This window comes from Podarcis cretensis (genome assembly GCF_951804945.1).
Source record: "Podarcis cretensis genome assembly, chromosome: 16".
Taxonomy (NCBI): Eukaryota; Metazoa; Chordata; class Lepidosauria; order Squamata; family Lacertidae; genus Podarcis; species Podarcis cretensis.
In genome coordinates, this window is record NC_137186.1 from 28,767,016 (window position 1) to 28,779,579 (window position 12,564).

The window sequence follows — 12,564 nt, forward strand, 5'->3', positions numbered from 1 at the left end:
AACTAGCAAGTGAGATTCCTAATGTGGATTGCCAGCGGGCGGAAGAAAGAGCCAGACTAGCACCCACATGCACTGGGCTAAGTGACTCACCCACCTTTTGGGGTGTGAGACTGTCCCTTGAATAGCTGGACACACATGTCCTAATTGGTCTAGAGACCATCTGCTTTATAGAGCGTGCTGGAGATGTAGTTGCCATCTTGAGATTTCTTTTCTCCCTCCCCTCTTTGGTTGAGAAGGGCAAGGCACAGCGACCCACTGCAGGACCCAAACCAGAAATAAAAACCCAACGATGTATGTCTAAATCAGCAGGCTTTCCAAGGGAAAAGATCCCACCGGGAGCTGATCCCTGAGTCAAGCCTCCACCTGCTAAGGAATTTGAACCCACATACACATACTCCTCGGGATCTCTTCCCTTCCAGGCAACCCTCCCCTCCGTGGGTCAGTGTGGCCCCTGGAATGCCTGCCCAACACATATCCTGCTGCGGCTGACCTTGCACCTGGCCCACCTTCCACAACGCGCCCTTCCTAACGGAGGACGGAACGTGATGGGGGCCAAAGTCTGGTGGACTACGGGCGACGGTAGGTGGCATAGCTGTCAAGCGTCCCTTATTTGGCGGGACAGTCCCTTATCCCAGCGCCATGTCCCGCTGCTGTCCCTTATTGATGATGTCCCTTAAATAAGCTACTGAAGGTAATGGGGCCCTTTCTATGTCCAGCTGTCCTTTGTCAACAACAAATTGTTGCTGTTTTTTGTGTTGAGTATATGCTATATGGTAATTTATGGACCTAATAGATATCGAAAGCCATTTGCACGCAACAAAATATGTATTTTATCAAAGTAATTGTTGATCCCGTATTTTGGCTGCTAGTCCCTTATTTTCGAGGCTGCTGGTCCCTTATTTTCAAATCTGTTGACAGCTATGGTAGGTGGGCCTTGCAGGTGGGCCTCCATTCAGCCAAGTGAAACAGGGCCATGGAGCCAAAATCCCTGTCCCTCCAAGGGCCCCTTTTCGAAGAAGACTGCGTCCAGAAATTGGCGAAGAGGGCGATCGGGGGGGGGGCGGAAAGCCGCCGCTTCCTCCCCCCACCCCCCACGAGGTTCGTTTCAGCATCCCTCCCGTAACATCAGGCGGGGCAGCCGCGGGTTGCGCCATCCCGGGACCCGATCTGGGGCACCTCCACGCCACTCACAGCCTCCAGGAGGGCCTCGAAACGGGCAGAGCCGGCTCCATCACCCGGCCCGTATTGCCGGCTCAACCAGGCCAGGGGCTTCCTGCTGCTGCTGCTGCTTCCGCCGCTCCTGATCCCGGGGCTGCCCGTGAGGCGCGGGGGCTGCCGAGGAGCCGGCCGAAGCTGGTCCTCCGGGCCTCCCCTTCCCTTTCTCCCCTCCCTCCGCGGACTCACATCTGGCTGACGAGCTTCTGCCTGAAGTTGGCGCTGCGCCAGTCGTTCTCCTCCATGCCGCCTCCGCCGCCCGCCGCCTCCGCCGCCGCCGATCCGAGGGCCGAGCGAGCTGAGGAGATACTGACTTGAGCGAGCGGCGGGCGCAGCGACGCTTCTTCCGGCCACCGGAAGTCGCTCGACGAAGCGCGCCTCCCCCGAAGCACGACGGGATAGGTAGTTCGCGGGCACTCAGAGCGCGTTTCCGAAGCAGGGGCTCAGAGGCGGAGGGATTTCCGGGCGCAGGACATTTCCTTGCCCCCCGAGGCTGATTTGCGCGTGCGCCGCCACGCCCCCTAAGAGGCGGGTCCTCCTGTGCGCGGGGAGGGCGGAAGCGGATGTGGAAGGTTAGCGACGTTCTGGCCCGGCCGCCCGTTTCTTTGGTTCCCGGCAGTTGAAACCGGAAGGAGGTGGAGAGGCGCTCAGGTCGGGGGAGGAGGGCGGTGGCAGCGGCCTCAGATGGGTCTGCGCCTTTCCGCTTGGCTCCGTCTGCGGGCGCCTCCTGAGCATGTGCAGAGCACAAGTTGACCCCGAGTTCAGGCCGTGGAGGGGCCCGAGGCGGGGCTTCTCCGCCGCCTTCTTACTCGGAGAGAGCCTTGTTTGGCTTCCGCGTCAGACGTGGCCTCTTCCCCCTCTTGCCCTCCTGACCTCAAAGTCCAGCTCCTCGCCCAGTTCCTCGGAGAGTCCTTTATCTCTCTCCTCCTTCCTCTCGAATGTCTTCACTCATGCCCCTCTCTAAGCCAATTTTATTTTTATGATATATATAATGTCTTGGAAGTTCTTCCGTGGGCTCAGAGGGAAGGAGGGTGGGATGACTAATAAATAAGGTTCCGAGTCAGAAAACCCAACATTTTCCTCTGCAAATTGCTCTACAGGAAACCCCCAAGCCGCTTTCCTTGCGTCCCTGGAGTCTTGGCCTGGAATGGCAGAAGATCAGGAGCTGGCCAAGCCAGCCAAGACTCTCCCGGAGCCCTTGGCCAAGGGGGGCTCCGGCAACACCTACCATAGTGCGCAACACTCCCAGGCTTTACTGAATGGCTTGGTGGCTCTCCGGGACAGCGGCATCCTCTTTGACGTTATCCTGCGTGTGGAGGGGAAGCCGATCGAGGCTCATCGGATCCTCCTGGCAGCGTCATGCGATTACTTCAGGTCTGTCTGGAATGGAAACCGAAACGGTATTATGCATGAACTGGAAATGTTTACGTTTAGTTCTGAAATTTATGCACAAATTGGTTGTGGTACTCTTCAGTAAAATCTTAGCACATGGTGGAGGCTGAACATCTGTGCCTCACAGTGGCCACCCAGATGCCTCAGGGAAGCCCACAAACAGGGTGTGAATGCCACAGCAACACTCTTCCCCTCCTGTGGTTTCCAGCTACTGGTATTCAGGAGCATGGCTGCTTCCAACTGATGAGGTTTAATGGGAAATTGGTGCAGAGTAGAAGTAAGGTAAAGGTAAAGGTACCCCTGCCCATATGGGCCAGTCTTGACAGACTCTGGGGTTGTGCGCCCATCTCACGTAAGAGGCCAGGGGCCAGCGCTGTCCGGAGACACTTCCGGGTCACGTGGCCAGCGTGACATCGCTGCTCTGGCGAGCCAGAGTCGCACACGGAAACGCCGTTTACCTTCCCGCTGGTAAGCGGTCCCTATTTATCTACTTGCACCCGGAGGTGCTTTCGAACTGCTAGGTTGGCAGGCGCTGGGACCGAGCAGCGGGAGCGCACCCCGCCGCAGGGATTCAAACCTCCGACCTTTTGATCGGCAAGTTCTAGGCGCTGAGGCTTTAACCCACAGCGCCACCTGCGTCCCAGAGTAGAAGTAAAATAAAATAAATATCAACATTAGGGTGGTGCAGAGTAGAAAGCTAGGCAATAACCTGTGGAAAGAAGGGTCAATAGAGCAAGACCAAAAACTGCTCCCACATCAACTGAGTCATTGCATTGCTCATAGAATTATAGAGTTGGAAGGAACCCAAAGGTCATCTAGTCCAACCCCTGCAATTCAGGAACCTCAGCTAAGATGCCCTCATTCCCCAGTTAGGATCTCTCCTCATATAGTTGCACCCCAACTCCCATAAGCTCCTGCCTCGTTGCCAGTGGTTGGGGAAGATGGGTGGGCACTGAGTTGGAGAAGGCTGGCATATATATCGGTCTTCAGTAATGGTGGTGATATGGAACCCACAAACATTTCCCTTATGCAGCTGAGGTGAACCTCCGTGAACAGAAGAGCAGGTCCCACACATTCACACCTGTCCCAACAGCTCCTGCCTAACACCTGCGCCTATACCAGTCCACTTTTAAACCAGCCAGCTAGTGGGATGAATAAGGCTGAAATGTACCACGCAGGTCTGATGACCCACAGTACATAGGAAGCTGCCGTCTATGAGCCAGACTATTCGTCTGTCTACCTCAGTGTTGGTTACGCTGGCTGGCAGAGGTCAGGGTTTCAAGCAGGGATCTCCCCTAGCCCTTCCTGGAGATGCTGCTGGGGGTTGAACCTAGGACCTTCTGCATGCAGAACAGATGCTCCAACACTGAACCACGGCTATTCCCCAGTCATTGACATTGGTCCAGCCAGCCTCTTACCCTGACCTGCTTCTTGTGTGGCTGCTATGAAGTGTAAGTGGAGTTTCTCTGTGCAAGGTGCTTAAGTTCCTTGGAGGAAGGAGTACAGCATAGAAATGGGATCAGTAATTGCCCCCATACGCAACCTGGAAGCCCTGAGCAGGTTCCTTTCTGGAAGCATGACTGAAAGCAGCTCTTTCCTTTAATAGGGGGATGTTTGCTGGCGGACTAAGAGAAATGGAACAGGAAGAGGTCCACATTCAGGGTGTGTCTTATAACGCCATGTGTCAAATCCTGAACTTCATATATACTTCGGAACTGGAGCTCGGCCTCAGCAATGTGCAGGAAATACTGACTGCCGCCTGCCAGCTTCAGGTGAGAGAGTTGGCAGTTCTGAAAGGCTTTTTGGGGAAGGAACATGGCAAAGCCCAAATTCCTTTATGGCAGGCTTTGTGTGTGGTGGATTGGTCAGAGGTGCCTCTTCACCCAGCTTTCTGGGCCTCTGGTGGTGGCAGCCCATAACAGCACATGCTGGGAATGGGGGAAAGCTGAGCTGGTCCCACTGCCCTCACTGGAGCATCACAGGGCCTCATCTGGGTCTGGCTGCTACACCTGCTCTAAGCTACCACAGCTGCTTACCTTACATATTGGCTAGTATGAGCAGTAGGGCTGCAGATTGGTCCTGGCTCTGCTGCTCTGTTAAGCACCACCACTGCCCAGATGGGGATTGGATTGCAGCCCAGCCCTTTGAACTTATTAATTAGTAGGAGCATTGGTACCCCACTCTTCATCCGAAAGGGCTCTCAGAGTGTCTTACAGTCAAAACCATTCAGGCTTACAGCCTTAAAAAATGCAGAACACAAGGGGGAAAGGACAGGGAGGGAAGAGGAGAATAAAAACAAAAACTCAGGCACCAATTTATAAACAGTTATTCCTATATTGACCAGCTGGCACAGTTCAGGGGCAGGATGTGCCTGGTGGAGGTGGGCCTCCAGCAAATCAGTTGAAATGAGCCCTGTTTCCTACCTCTCCTACTGAGGCAGCCTGATGGAATGGCTGCCCCGAGGGAACAGTTGAAGGGAAAGGAGCAGCAGAGCCAATGGAGTGAGCTCTGTTTCCCAGCTCTCTCACTTCTGCTCTTGCAGCCAGCAGTGCCACAGAGGCTCCCAGCTACAAGGGTTTGCTTGACCCTGTTGCTATAGCTGCCCTTTGATCTAAAAGACTGGTTTGCTCTCCGTTTCCTACACGGATGTGCCATGACTCTGGCTCAGCCTCCATCATCTTGGAATTTAAAAAGTTTCCACTCGCAGTGCCGCTTGCCAGTTCAGTAGATCTTGACCTGATTTCTGTGCTTATTAGCAAAATATGAACACAAGATTTGGAATTGGTTTGCAAAATTGTGCATGCTATGGGTGGTTTTCGATCCTATTGGAGGGTAGGGCTGGAGTCCCTCGCAGCTCCATATCAGAGGGGCTCTTTTTCTTTCTCCTTTGCAGATCCCAGAGGTTATTAAGTTCTGCTGCGACTTCCTCATGTCTTGGGTGGATGAGGAGAACGTCTTGGATGTGTACAAGCTGGCCGACCTTTTCCACCTGAGCCACCTGAGCGAGCAGCTGGACTCCTACGTTCTGAAAAACTTTGTCACTCTCTCCAGGACAGAAATGTACCGCCAGCTTCCCCTGGAAAAGGTCTACGCCCTCCTCAGTAGCAACAACTTGGAGGTCAGCTCTGAGAATGAGGTTTACGAGGGGGCCCTGCTGTACCATTACACTCCAGAGCAAGTGGAAACAGATCAGGTCTCCTTGATGGAGCCCCCAAAGCTTCTGGAGACGGTCCGCTTCCCCTTGATGGACTTTCCTGTCCTGCAGAGGCTTCACAACAAGCTCAGCCCGTGCCCTTTGAAGGAGACAGTGGCGAGTGCTCTGATGTACCACAAGAACGAGTGCCTGCAGCCCATGATGCAGAGCCCCCACACTCAGCTGAGGTCCGAGTTTTGCTGTGTGGTGGGCTTTGGGGGGATCCACTCCACCCCTTCCACAGTCATCAGCGACCAGGCCAGGTATCTGAACCCGCTGCTGGGAGAGTGGAGGCACTTCACAGCAGCCTTGTCCCCCAGGATGTCTAACCAGGGAATTGCAGTCCTCAACAACTTTGTCTACTTGGTTGGGGGAGATAACAATATCCATGGCTTTCGAGCAGAAAACAGGTGTTGGAGGTAAGAGCCGCTATTTGTGATACTACCTTTCTAAGTGACTGGCAAATGGTGTTGTCCCATTAGGTTTCAGTCCTCAACAACCTTCAGCATTGAACACGGCGAGACATGCATCAGATTGCCCTTTTAACCAGGAAGCTGCTTTCTTGGCACCCTCAGAGAAGGGGAACAACCCAAGCAACTTCCTGGTCTCTCATATAGGGCATTGATAAAGAATAAAACCACGCCTGTCTGGGTGTGAAGGGAGGTGTTTTTATTTATCTCCTCTTCTGACGCTATCCCCCTCAGTGTTTTCTGAGCTCTGTAAACAAGGTGCTTCATGCCTCAGTCTTACTGTGATTTATTGTTGCCTTAGGCTCCTGGCTGCCTCCTTCCAGCTCAGAGTGCATTGAGGGCATGAAACATGAGATGGCTGATATGATGCAGCTCAAAGATAGTGCCCAGTGAGCTTTTGACAGCTGTGGAGTGACTGGACTGATTAAATCTCTCTCTCTCTTTCCCTCTCCTTCTCTCTCTCTCTCTCTGACAGTCCTTGTATCTGTAAAGCAGGGATAATTCTATCTGCATACACAGGACATATTAACCCCTGAAATTATATTTCTGCCTATTAAATGTAACAAAGACCAAACTATTTTGGTAGCACAACGATGGCAAAAAAATGGAAGTCCACTTACTATCTGCAGGCACTGAGAGAGGAGCATGTCAGAAAATGCATTTTGGAACAGTGTTGTTCCATCATATTTTTGTATCAGGGTTGAGATGGGGAAATTGTTCCCCTTGAGCGAATATTAATCTGGAAAGGGATTAATCTCTCAATTAAAACTGAGAAGATCACACAGCGAGTGCAGCTGCCCTAGTGCTGTGTTCTTTTCTCACAAAGCAGAGCTCGGGCGGCTGTAGTCAAATATATGTGCTGCAAAGAGGTTCTCTCTTTGAAAAGCCTGGCAAGAGCAATAGAGGGAGTGTCTGGTGGGAGGACAGACAGATGCACTTGGAAGCAATGGGATGCAGGGAGATAAATGGGTGGCCGGAACAGCAGTTCGAGCCTGTGGGCACCAATCCATCCCTGGCCCTTGTGCTAGGAGAGCTGTGCAGATTGGCCATCCTCTTCCTTTGCAAGGTACGACCCACGCCACAACCGGTGGTTCCAGATCCAGTCTCTCCAGCGAGAGCACGCGGACCTCTGCGTCTGTGTGGTGGGAGAGTACATCTACGCCGTGGGAGGACGGGACTACCACGAAGAACTGCGGGAAGTGGAAAGATACGACCCCAAAACCAACACCTGGGAATACGTGGCCCCTCTCAGGAAGGAGGTAAGGAGAGGAGAAGGCAGGAGTTGGGCAAGTGGTCAGAGAAAGCAGGAGCTTTTCCAACATCACAGAGGGATCTGGGAGATCTGAAGCATGGTGCCGACTAGCTGAACCCTTGAGTGGGCCAGGAACCACCAGTGAGGTTTGGGCTGGTGGGTTTTCCAGAAATTTTGCTGATGCCATAACTTGGGGGTACAGGGCGCACTGCTTGTGGGCTTTCCCATTAGGGCATCTCATTGGCCAGAGTGAGAACAGGATGCTGGACCGGATGGGCCATTGGCCTGATCCAGCCAAACTGTTGTTATGATCAGCATTCACTTTCCTAAACATCGCACTTTGAGGAGGTGGGGAGTAGCGTCTGCCCTTGGGAATGCAGAAATGTGGAAATAAGTGATAGTCGAGGTACAGAGCAAAGTTGGGGTTGATGGGGAATTTCGGAGAATAAGGAAGGCTACGCGGTTATTAACGGCACAGAAATTTGACAGCAGAATTTAGTGCAAAATTTACGGGAAGTCACAAGTGTTGGGGCAGGCAGTGGACGATGTGACATGAAGGCTTCTGCATCACCTGGCAAATGAAAAGGGTTATGATACGTGCTCAAAGCGACTTCCTGGGAGCGGTGCCCAAGCTTCATTTGGGTGTTTGATCCAAGGCAGACATAAAAGAAGAACGATCACCTGTTGCCCTGACCTACCGGCCCAAAGGTGGGCTCATGGGAGTGGTTTGGCACAGGGATGGATACCAAAGGAGGATGTCGAAAACGCCAGAGTGGTCAATTCTAGTGCATTATTGTAAGAAAGAGCATGCTCCTTTGGAGAGGGAGGTGTATAAATTGGAAGAGGGGCGAGGAGAGGGGTGATTTACACCAGAAAGCCAGGTTTGAACCATCAATCATTTGGAGGTCAAGCTCTGAGAATTGCCTCCAATTCCAGTCCTGGGAATTTTGGCTAAATATCTCCACATGGCCTCATTTGCTGAGGGTGGAGGTGGGTGGGTAAGCTTTGCTGGCAGCACCTGACTCCTCCCTCTCTTCTGTTGACGCAGGTTTACGCCCATGCCGGAGCCGAGTTGGACGGACGGATGTACATCACTTGCGGGAGGCGAGGCGAGGACTACCTGAAGGAGCTGCATTGCTATGACCCTGTAGACAATCGCTGGGACAGCCTGGCCGACGGCCCTGTCCGGAGGGCCTGGCATGGGATGGCAGCCCTGCTGGGCAGGTTGTACGTGATTGGAGGGAGTAACAACGACTCTGGCTACAGGCGGGATGTTCACCAGGTGAGGAGGCAGCTACGCTCTTCCCAGGGGCTGTATCCAACGCAGAGTAGGTCCACAGCAATCTAGAGACTGGATTCAGTGGGCCTCCTCTGAGTATGGCTTAGCTGGCGACAAGCCATGAACACCCAGGGCTGGTTTTGTTCTGTCTGCCTCACTGTTAACTTAAAACACCAGAAGGTTTGGTAGCCTCTCCTCCAACTTCTGTGGGGCAGTTGCAGGGGGAGAGGAGCTGCAAGCCCTTGCTAGGACTCCCTGGTGGGGGGGGGGACTTGTTCTCCATCATGACCAGAGACGACCTGTTGCTTTTGCCTCCCTCCCAGGTGGCCTGCTATTCCCCCAGCACCGCTCAGTGGACCACTGTGTGCCCTTTGCCTGCAGGGCATGGCGAACCCGGCATTGCCGTCCTGGATCACATGATCTACGTTTTAGGGGGCAGATCCCACAACCGGGGGATTCGCATGCATTACGTCCACATTTATGATGCTGACAGAGACTGCTGGGAGAGAGGCCCCCGGCTAGAGGACAACATCTCTGGGATGGCCGCCTGCGTCCTCACCCTGCCCAGGGCCGTTATCACGAATGCCGAGAGGTGGACCCCTGAACGGCAGCAAAACAGGCTCCAGAACCACCCAGACATTTCTTCAGAGGTCATGAGCATGTTAGATTGGGAGGAATTTGACCATCTGAGTGACAACTGAGCAGCACTTGAGGCTCCAGCTGCCGCAAGGGAATGGCATGCAAGCCTCTTTGCTTTCTGCTTCTTCTTCCCCGCAGCTGAGCTGGGTGGTGTGGTTCTCCTGATTTTGGAGGAGCTCCTTAGCCCCACTGACGGTGTGGGAAGAGGCAACCTGGTCCCCTCATCAGGCCTTGTTAGATTGCTGCCAACGAAGCCAGAAGCCAGCCATTGCAAAAGGGGGGGGGCTGGATTTCTGGCTGGTGTCACTCCGACGTGCAGCATGGGCACTTTGCTTTGGAGGGAGGCTGGGTCATATGGTGTCCCCACACCCATGAACCACTGGAAGGCTTTTAGGAACAACTGGGTGGATCTTTGGTAGCAGCCAATCCATGTTTTTAATATGTGGTGATTTTCCGTATTCTAAGATAGGGTTACTAGATGTCCCCATATCCCGGGGACAATCCCCAGATTTGCACATTTGTCCCCGGACAAATTCCATCCCCAGAACGTACCCGGATTTTATCTAATGTCCCCGGGAAACTTAGCAGCAGCAGTCTCAGCAGCCTGGAGCCAGCCTGGTAGCGCAGTTGGCTGTCTGGCTTCAGGAGCTGCCCGCTGCCGTGGCGCCCACCATTTTGCCTCGCTGGAAGGCCCCATATGATGTGTTGCGCATGAGACACATCATATGGGGTCTCGGTGTAGGGGTTGGCGGTGGGTGTCGCTGCCAGACGAGAGCTGCGTGGCGTCGTTGAGTTTAGTGCGCCGCTGCAACTTGGTCTCAGCTCGCTGTCGTCACTGCTGCCCAAGGCTGTCGGCTCTGGTTCCGGCTCAGCCTCCGGGTGGTTCTTGGGCGGCTGCGGCTGCTGCTTGGCTTCGCCATTGTGCTCCTTGACTTGCAAGCGGCGGCTCAGCTTGTTGGCCAGCTTGTTGTTGGCCATCGCGGACGAGAGGTGAGCAGGCCCAAGCATGCCTCCTCCCACTCACTCCCCTCCGGCTCTGCCCCAGACCCCCTGACTGGGCGCTCCACAGCGTAGGTGGGCGGCCGCCAGACGATGCCTGCACAAGAGACGCCCAGACAGGCGGGCAGGGCAGCAGCAGGAGGAGGGGGGTTCTGCTAACGCTTACTCCCGAGTAAGCCTATAGGAGATCAAGGAGGGGGAGGGAGGGGAGAAGCACGGCTAGTTCTCCAAGAAAGGCCAGGACCCAGAAGAAGGCCACACAACAGAGGAGACCACAGAAGTGAAAATATTACTTCTTTATTTTTTTTAATAACCTTTTTCCTCTCTCTCTTTTTTTAAAAAATATTTTATTTTATTTTTATTGATTGATTGATTGATTAATTGATTGATTTATTTATTGTGTCCCCATATTCATTGCAATAAATCTGGTAACCTTATTCTAAGAGGCCTTCAACGATTTTTCCAGCAGAGCAAATGCAACCAGCAGTCATATTTTCCTATTGGAAGAGGGGCCTTCTGCCTGCCCCCTGCCCCCGGAAGCAAAACCTTCATTTTGCTGCTCAGCTAGTTCAGCTCTTCCCTGAGCATCAAATGTTTCATTCTAGTTTCATTCTAGTAGCTGCAAAAGCCAAATAACTCGGCAAAGAGGCAGCGGTCTCCCCCACCACGCCATTGCTGCCTGTCCTGCCAGCTGTACTTCCCGCTGATGTCCATGACTGCAGAGGGAAGTAGCTAGTTGTAATAGGCGGAAAGAGGTCTCCGGTATTCTGTTAGCGTTTTTGGTACATTTATTCAAAAAGGTTTGTATGTTACAGTATTTCTAGTGACACCTTCTCTAGCCCAGGCGAAAACACTGTTGTGCGTTAGGAATGGGGGGGGGGAGATAACACCCTCCCCACAAAGTATGATAAGGTGAGATATAACGGCATTGAAGACCAGGGATTCTGAAATGCCCAAAGAATAAAGAGAGGATGGGGAGAAAATGGAGCAACCAGCTCAATTCTTTCTATATGCCATCCCCCACCCAATCCATTTTGAGCAGCATTGTTGATTTTTCAGTTTTATCTGTTTCTTGTTGTTTTCACTTCCTCCCCAAAAGGAGGGGCCTCTGGTGTCCTGGGCAGCAGCCAAGCATGTTTGGCTTGCAGACAGAGTCCCTGCCAGCTGTTCCACCTCTGGCTTGGCCCGGGAAGTAGAAACTTCCACCACCTCTGTAGCACCTCTGGATTTCATGCAAGGAAGTTTGAGCCACTTGCCCTTCCTGGAGAGCCATTTCCCTGTAGAATGCCCCCCCCCCCCAATTCGCTCCCTGTACCTACCCACTTGTGGGTAGGCGTGCCTGTCTGGTGTTCAAGCATCAAGCTGGAGTGCCTGTCCACAAGTGGATTATCGTTTTGCTTTGCCCCTGGCAAATTCTCTGTCGCAGAGCAGATCAGCGATGAGAATACAAACACCTCAGGGGCAGAAGACAATGAAATGAAACCAGCCACAGAAGCAGATAGGCTCTGAGGCAGGGGTGCCGGCATAGCTGGTGGATGGGCTGAAAGCTGTCTTTGGGCAGGAGGTTTTGCAACAGCTTAAAAATAGCTGTGACTGAAATGAATGAGGCTCCCTGCCAGGAGTCAGTTATGTAAAAATTCTTAGCTGTTATGTCTGTGTTTATTTATTTATGTATACATATAAAACCCAGATGTTCCCAATAACATTGTCATGTTTAATTGCTTGGCTGTTTTCCTGCTGTTTACTGCACAGTTTCCCCAGAGGATACAGCTTCGGTTGGGCAGAACGTTTATAGCTAACTGACTTGTTTTCCATTCAGGAGCAGCCTGGCAGCTGCCCCAGGAGGGAAGAGCTGCAGGTCAGCTAGAGAGACGGCCTCAACTTCACTCCATGGCATCTGCAAATAGGAGTGGGGAGACTCCTGCTCAAAATCACTCCTCATTGGGTTACATGATACTGGGCTGGGTGGGCCAAAGGCTTGGCTTGGTACGTGGAAGTTTTCTGCATTCCTTATTGTTTGTACAATGAAGGGTGGGAGGTGGGAAGAGAGGCGGAGCTGAACCCCTGGATGCAGCTGTCCAGATGGGCACTTAGGTAGGTGACTGTGAGGAAGCAGCCTTCAACA

The 12,564-nt window shown here is 53.0% G+C and overlaps 2 protein-coding genes across 4 annotated transcripts in view; one reads left to right on the forward strand and one right to left on the reverse strand.

Moving 5' to 3' along the window:
* Positions 1-1,564, reverse strand: part of MED15 (mediator complex subunit 15) — a 31,649-nt gene extending 30,085 nt beyond the window's left edge. Inside the window, exon 1 of one of the 2 annotated variants that reach the window (XM_079956606.1) lies at positions 1,405-1,564. In XM_079956606.1, coding sequence (XP_079812732.1) covers positions 1,405-1,460 — 56 coding nt within the window. In that variant the 5' untranslated portion in view covers positions 1,461-1,564. The remainder of the gene's footprint in view (positions 1-1,404) is intronic. The other variant, XM_079956605.1, reaches the window with a different exon arrangement.
* A 234-nt stretch (positions 1,565-1,798) lies between these two features.
* Positions 1,799-12,142, forward strand: KLHL22 (kelch like family member 22). 2 transcript variants are annotated; one of them, XM_079957460.1, is made up of 6 exons: positions 1,799-2,589; positions 4,214-4,379; positions 5,501-6,219; positions 7,337-7,529; positions 8,571-8,804; positions 9,125-12,142. In XM_079957460.1, exons 1-6 carry the CDS (start codon positions 2,363-2,365, stop codon positions 9,500-9,502), a joined length of 1,917 nt encoding a protein of 638 aa, XP_079813586.1. In that variant the 5' UTR covers positions 1,799-2,362; the 3' UTR covers positions 9,503-12,142. The 2 variants fall into 2 exon arrangements, with proteins under 2 accessions (XP_079813586.1, XP_079813587.1); XM_079957461.1 differs by lacking the exon at positions 4,214-4,379 and having other exon boundaries at positions 2,427-2,589.
* Positions 12,143-12,564: the final 422 nt, after the last annotated feature.

Coding starts and splice junctions, on each gene's coding strand:
- KLHL22 (XM_079957460.1), top strand. CDS start 2,363: ATGGCAGAAGATCAGGAGCTGGCCAAGCCAGCCAAGACTCTCCCGGAG. Junction 2,590..4,213: donor GCGTCATGCGATTACTTCAG/GTCTGTCTGGAA, acceptor TTCCTTTAATAG/GGGGATGTTTGCTGGCGGAC. Junction 4,380..5,500: donor CTGCCGCCTGCCAGCTTCAG/GTGAGAGAGTTG, acceptor TCTCCTTTGCAG/ATCCCAGAGGTTATTAAGTT.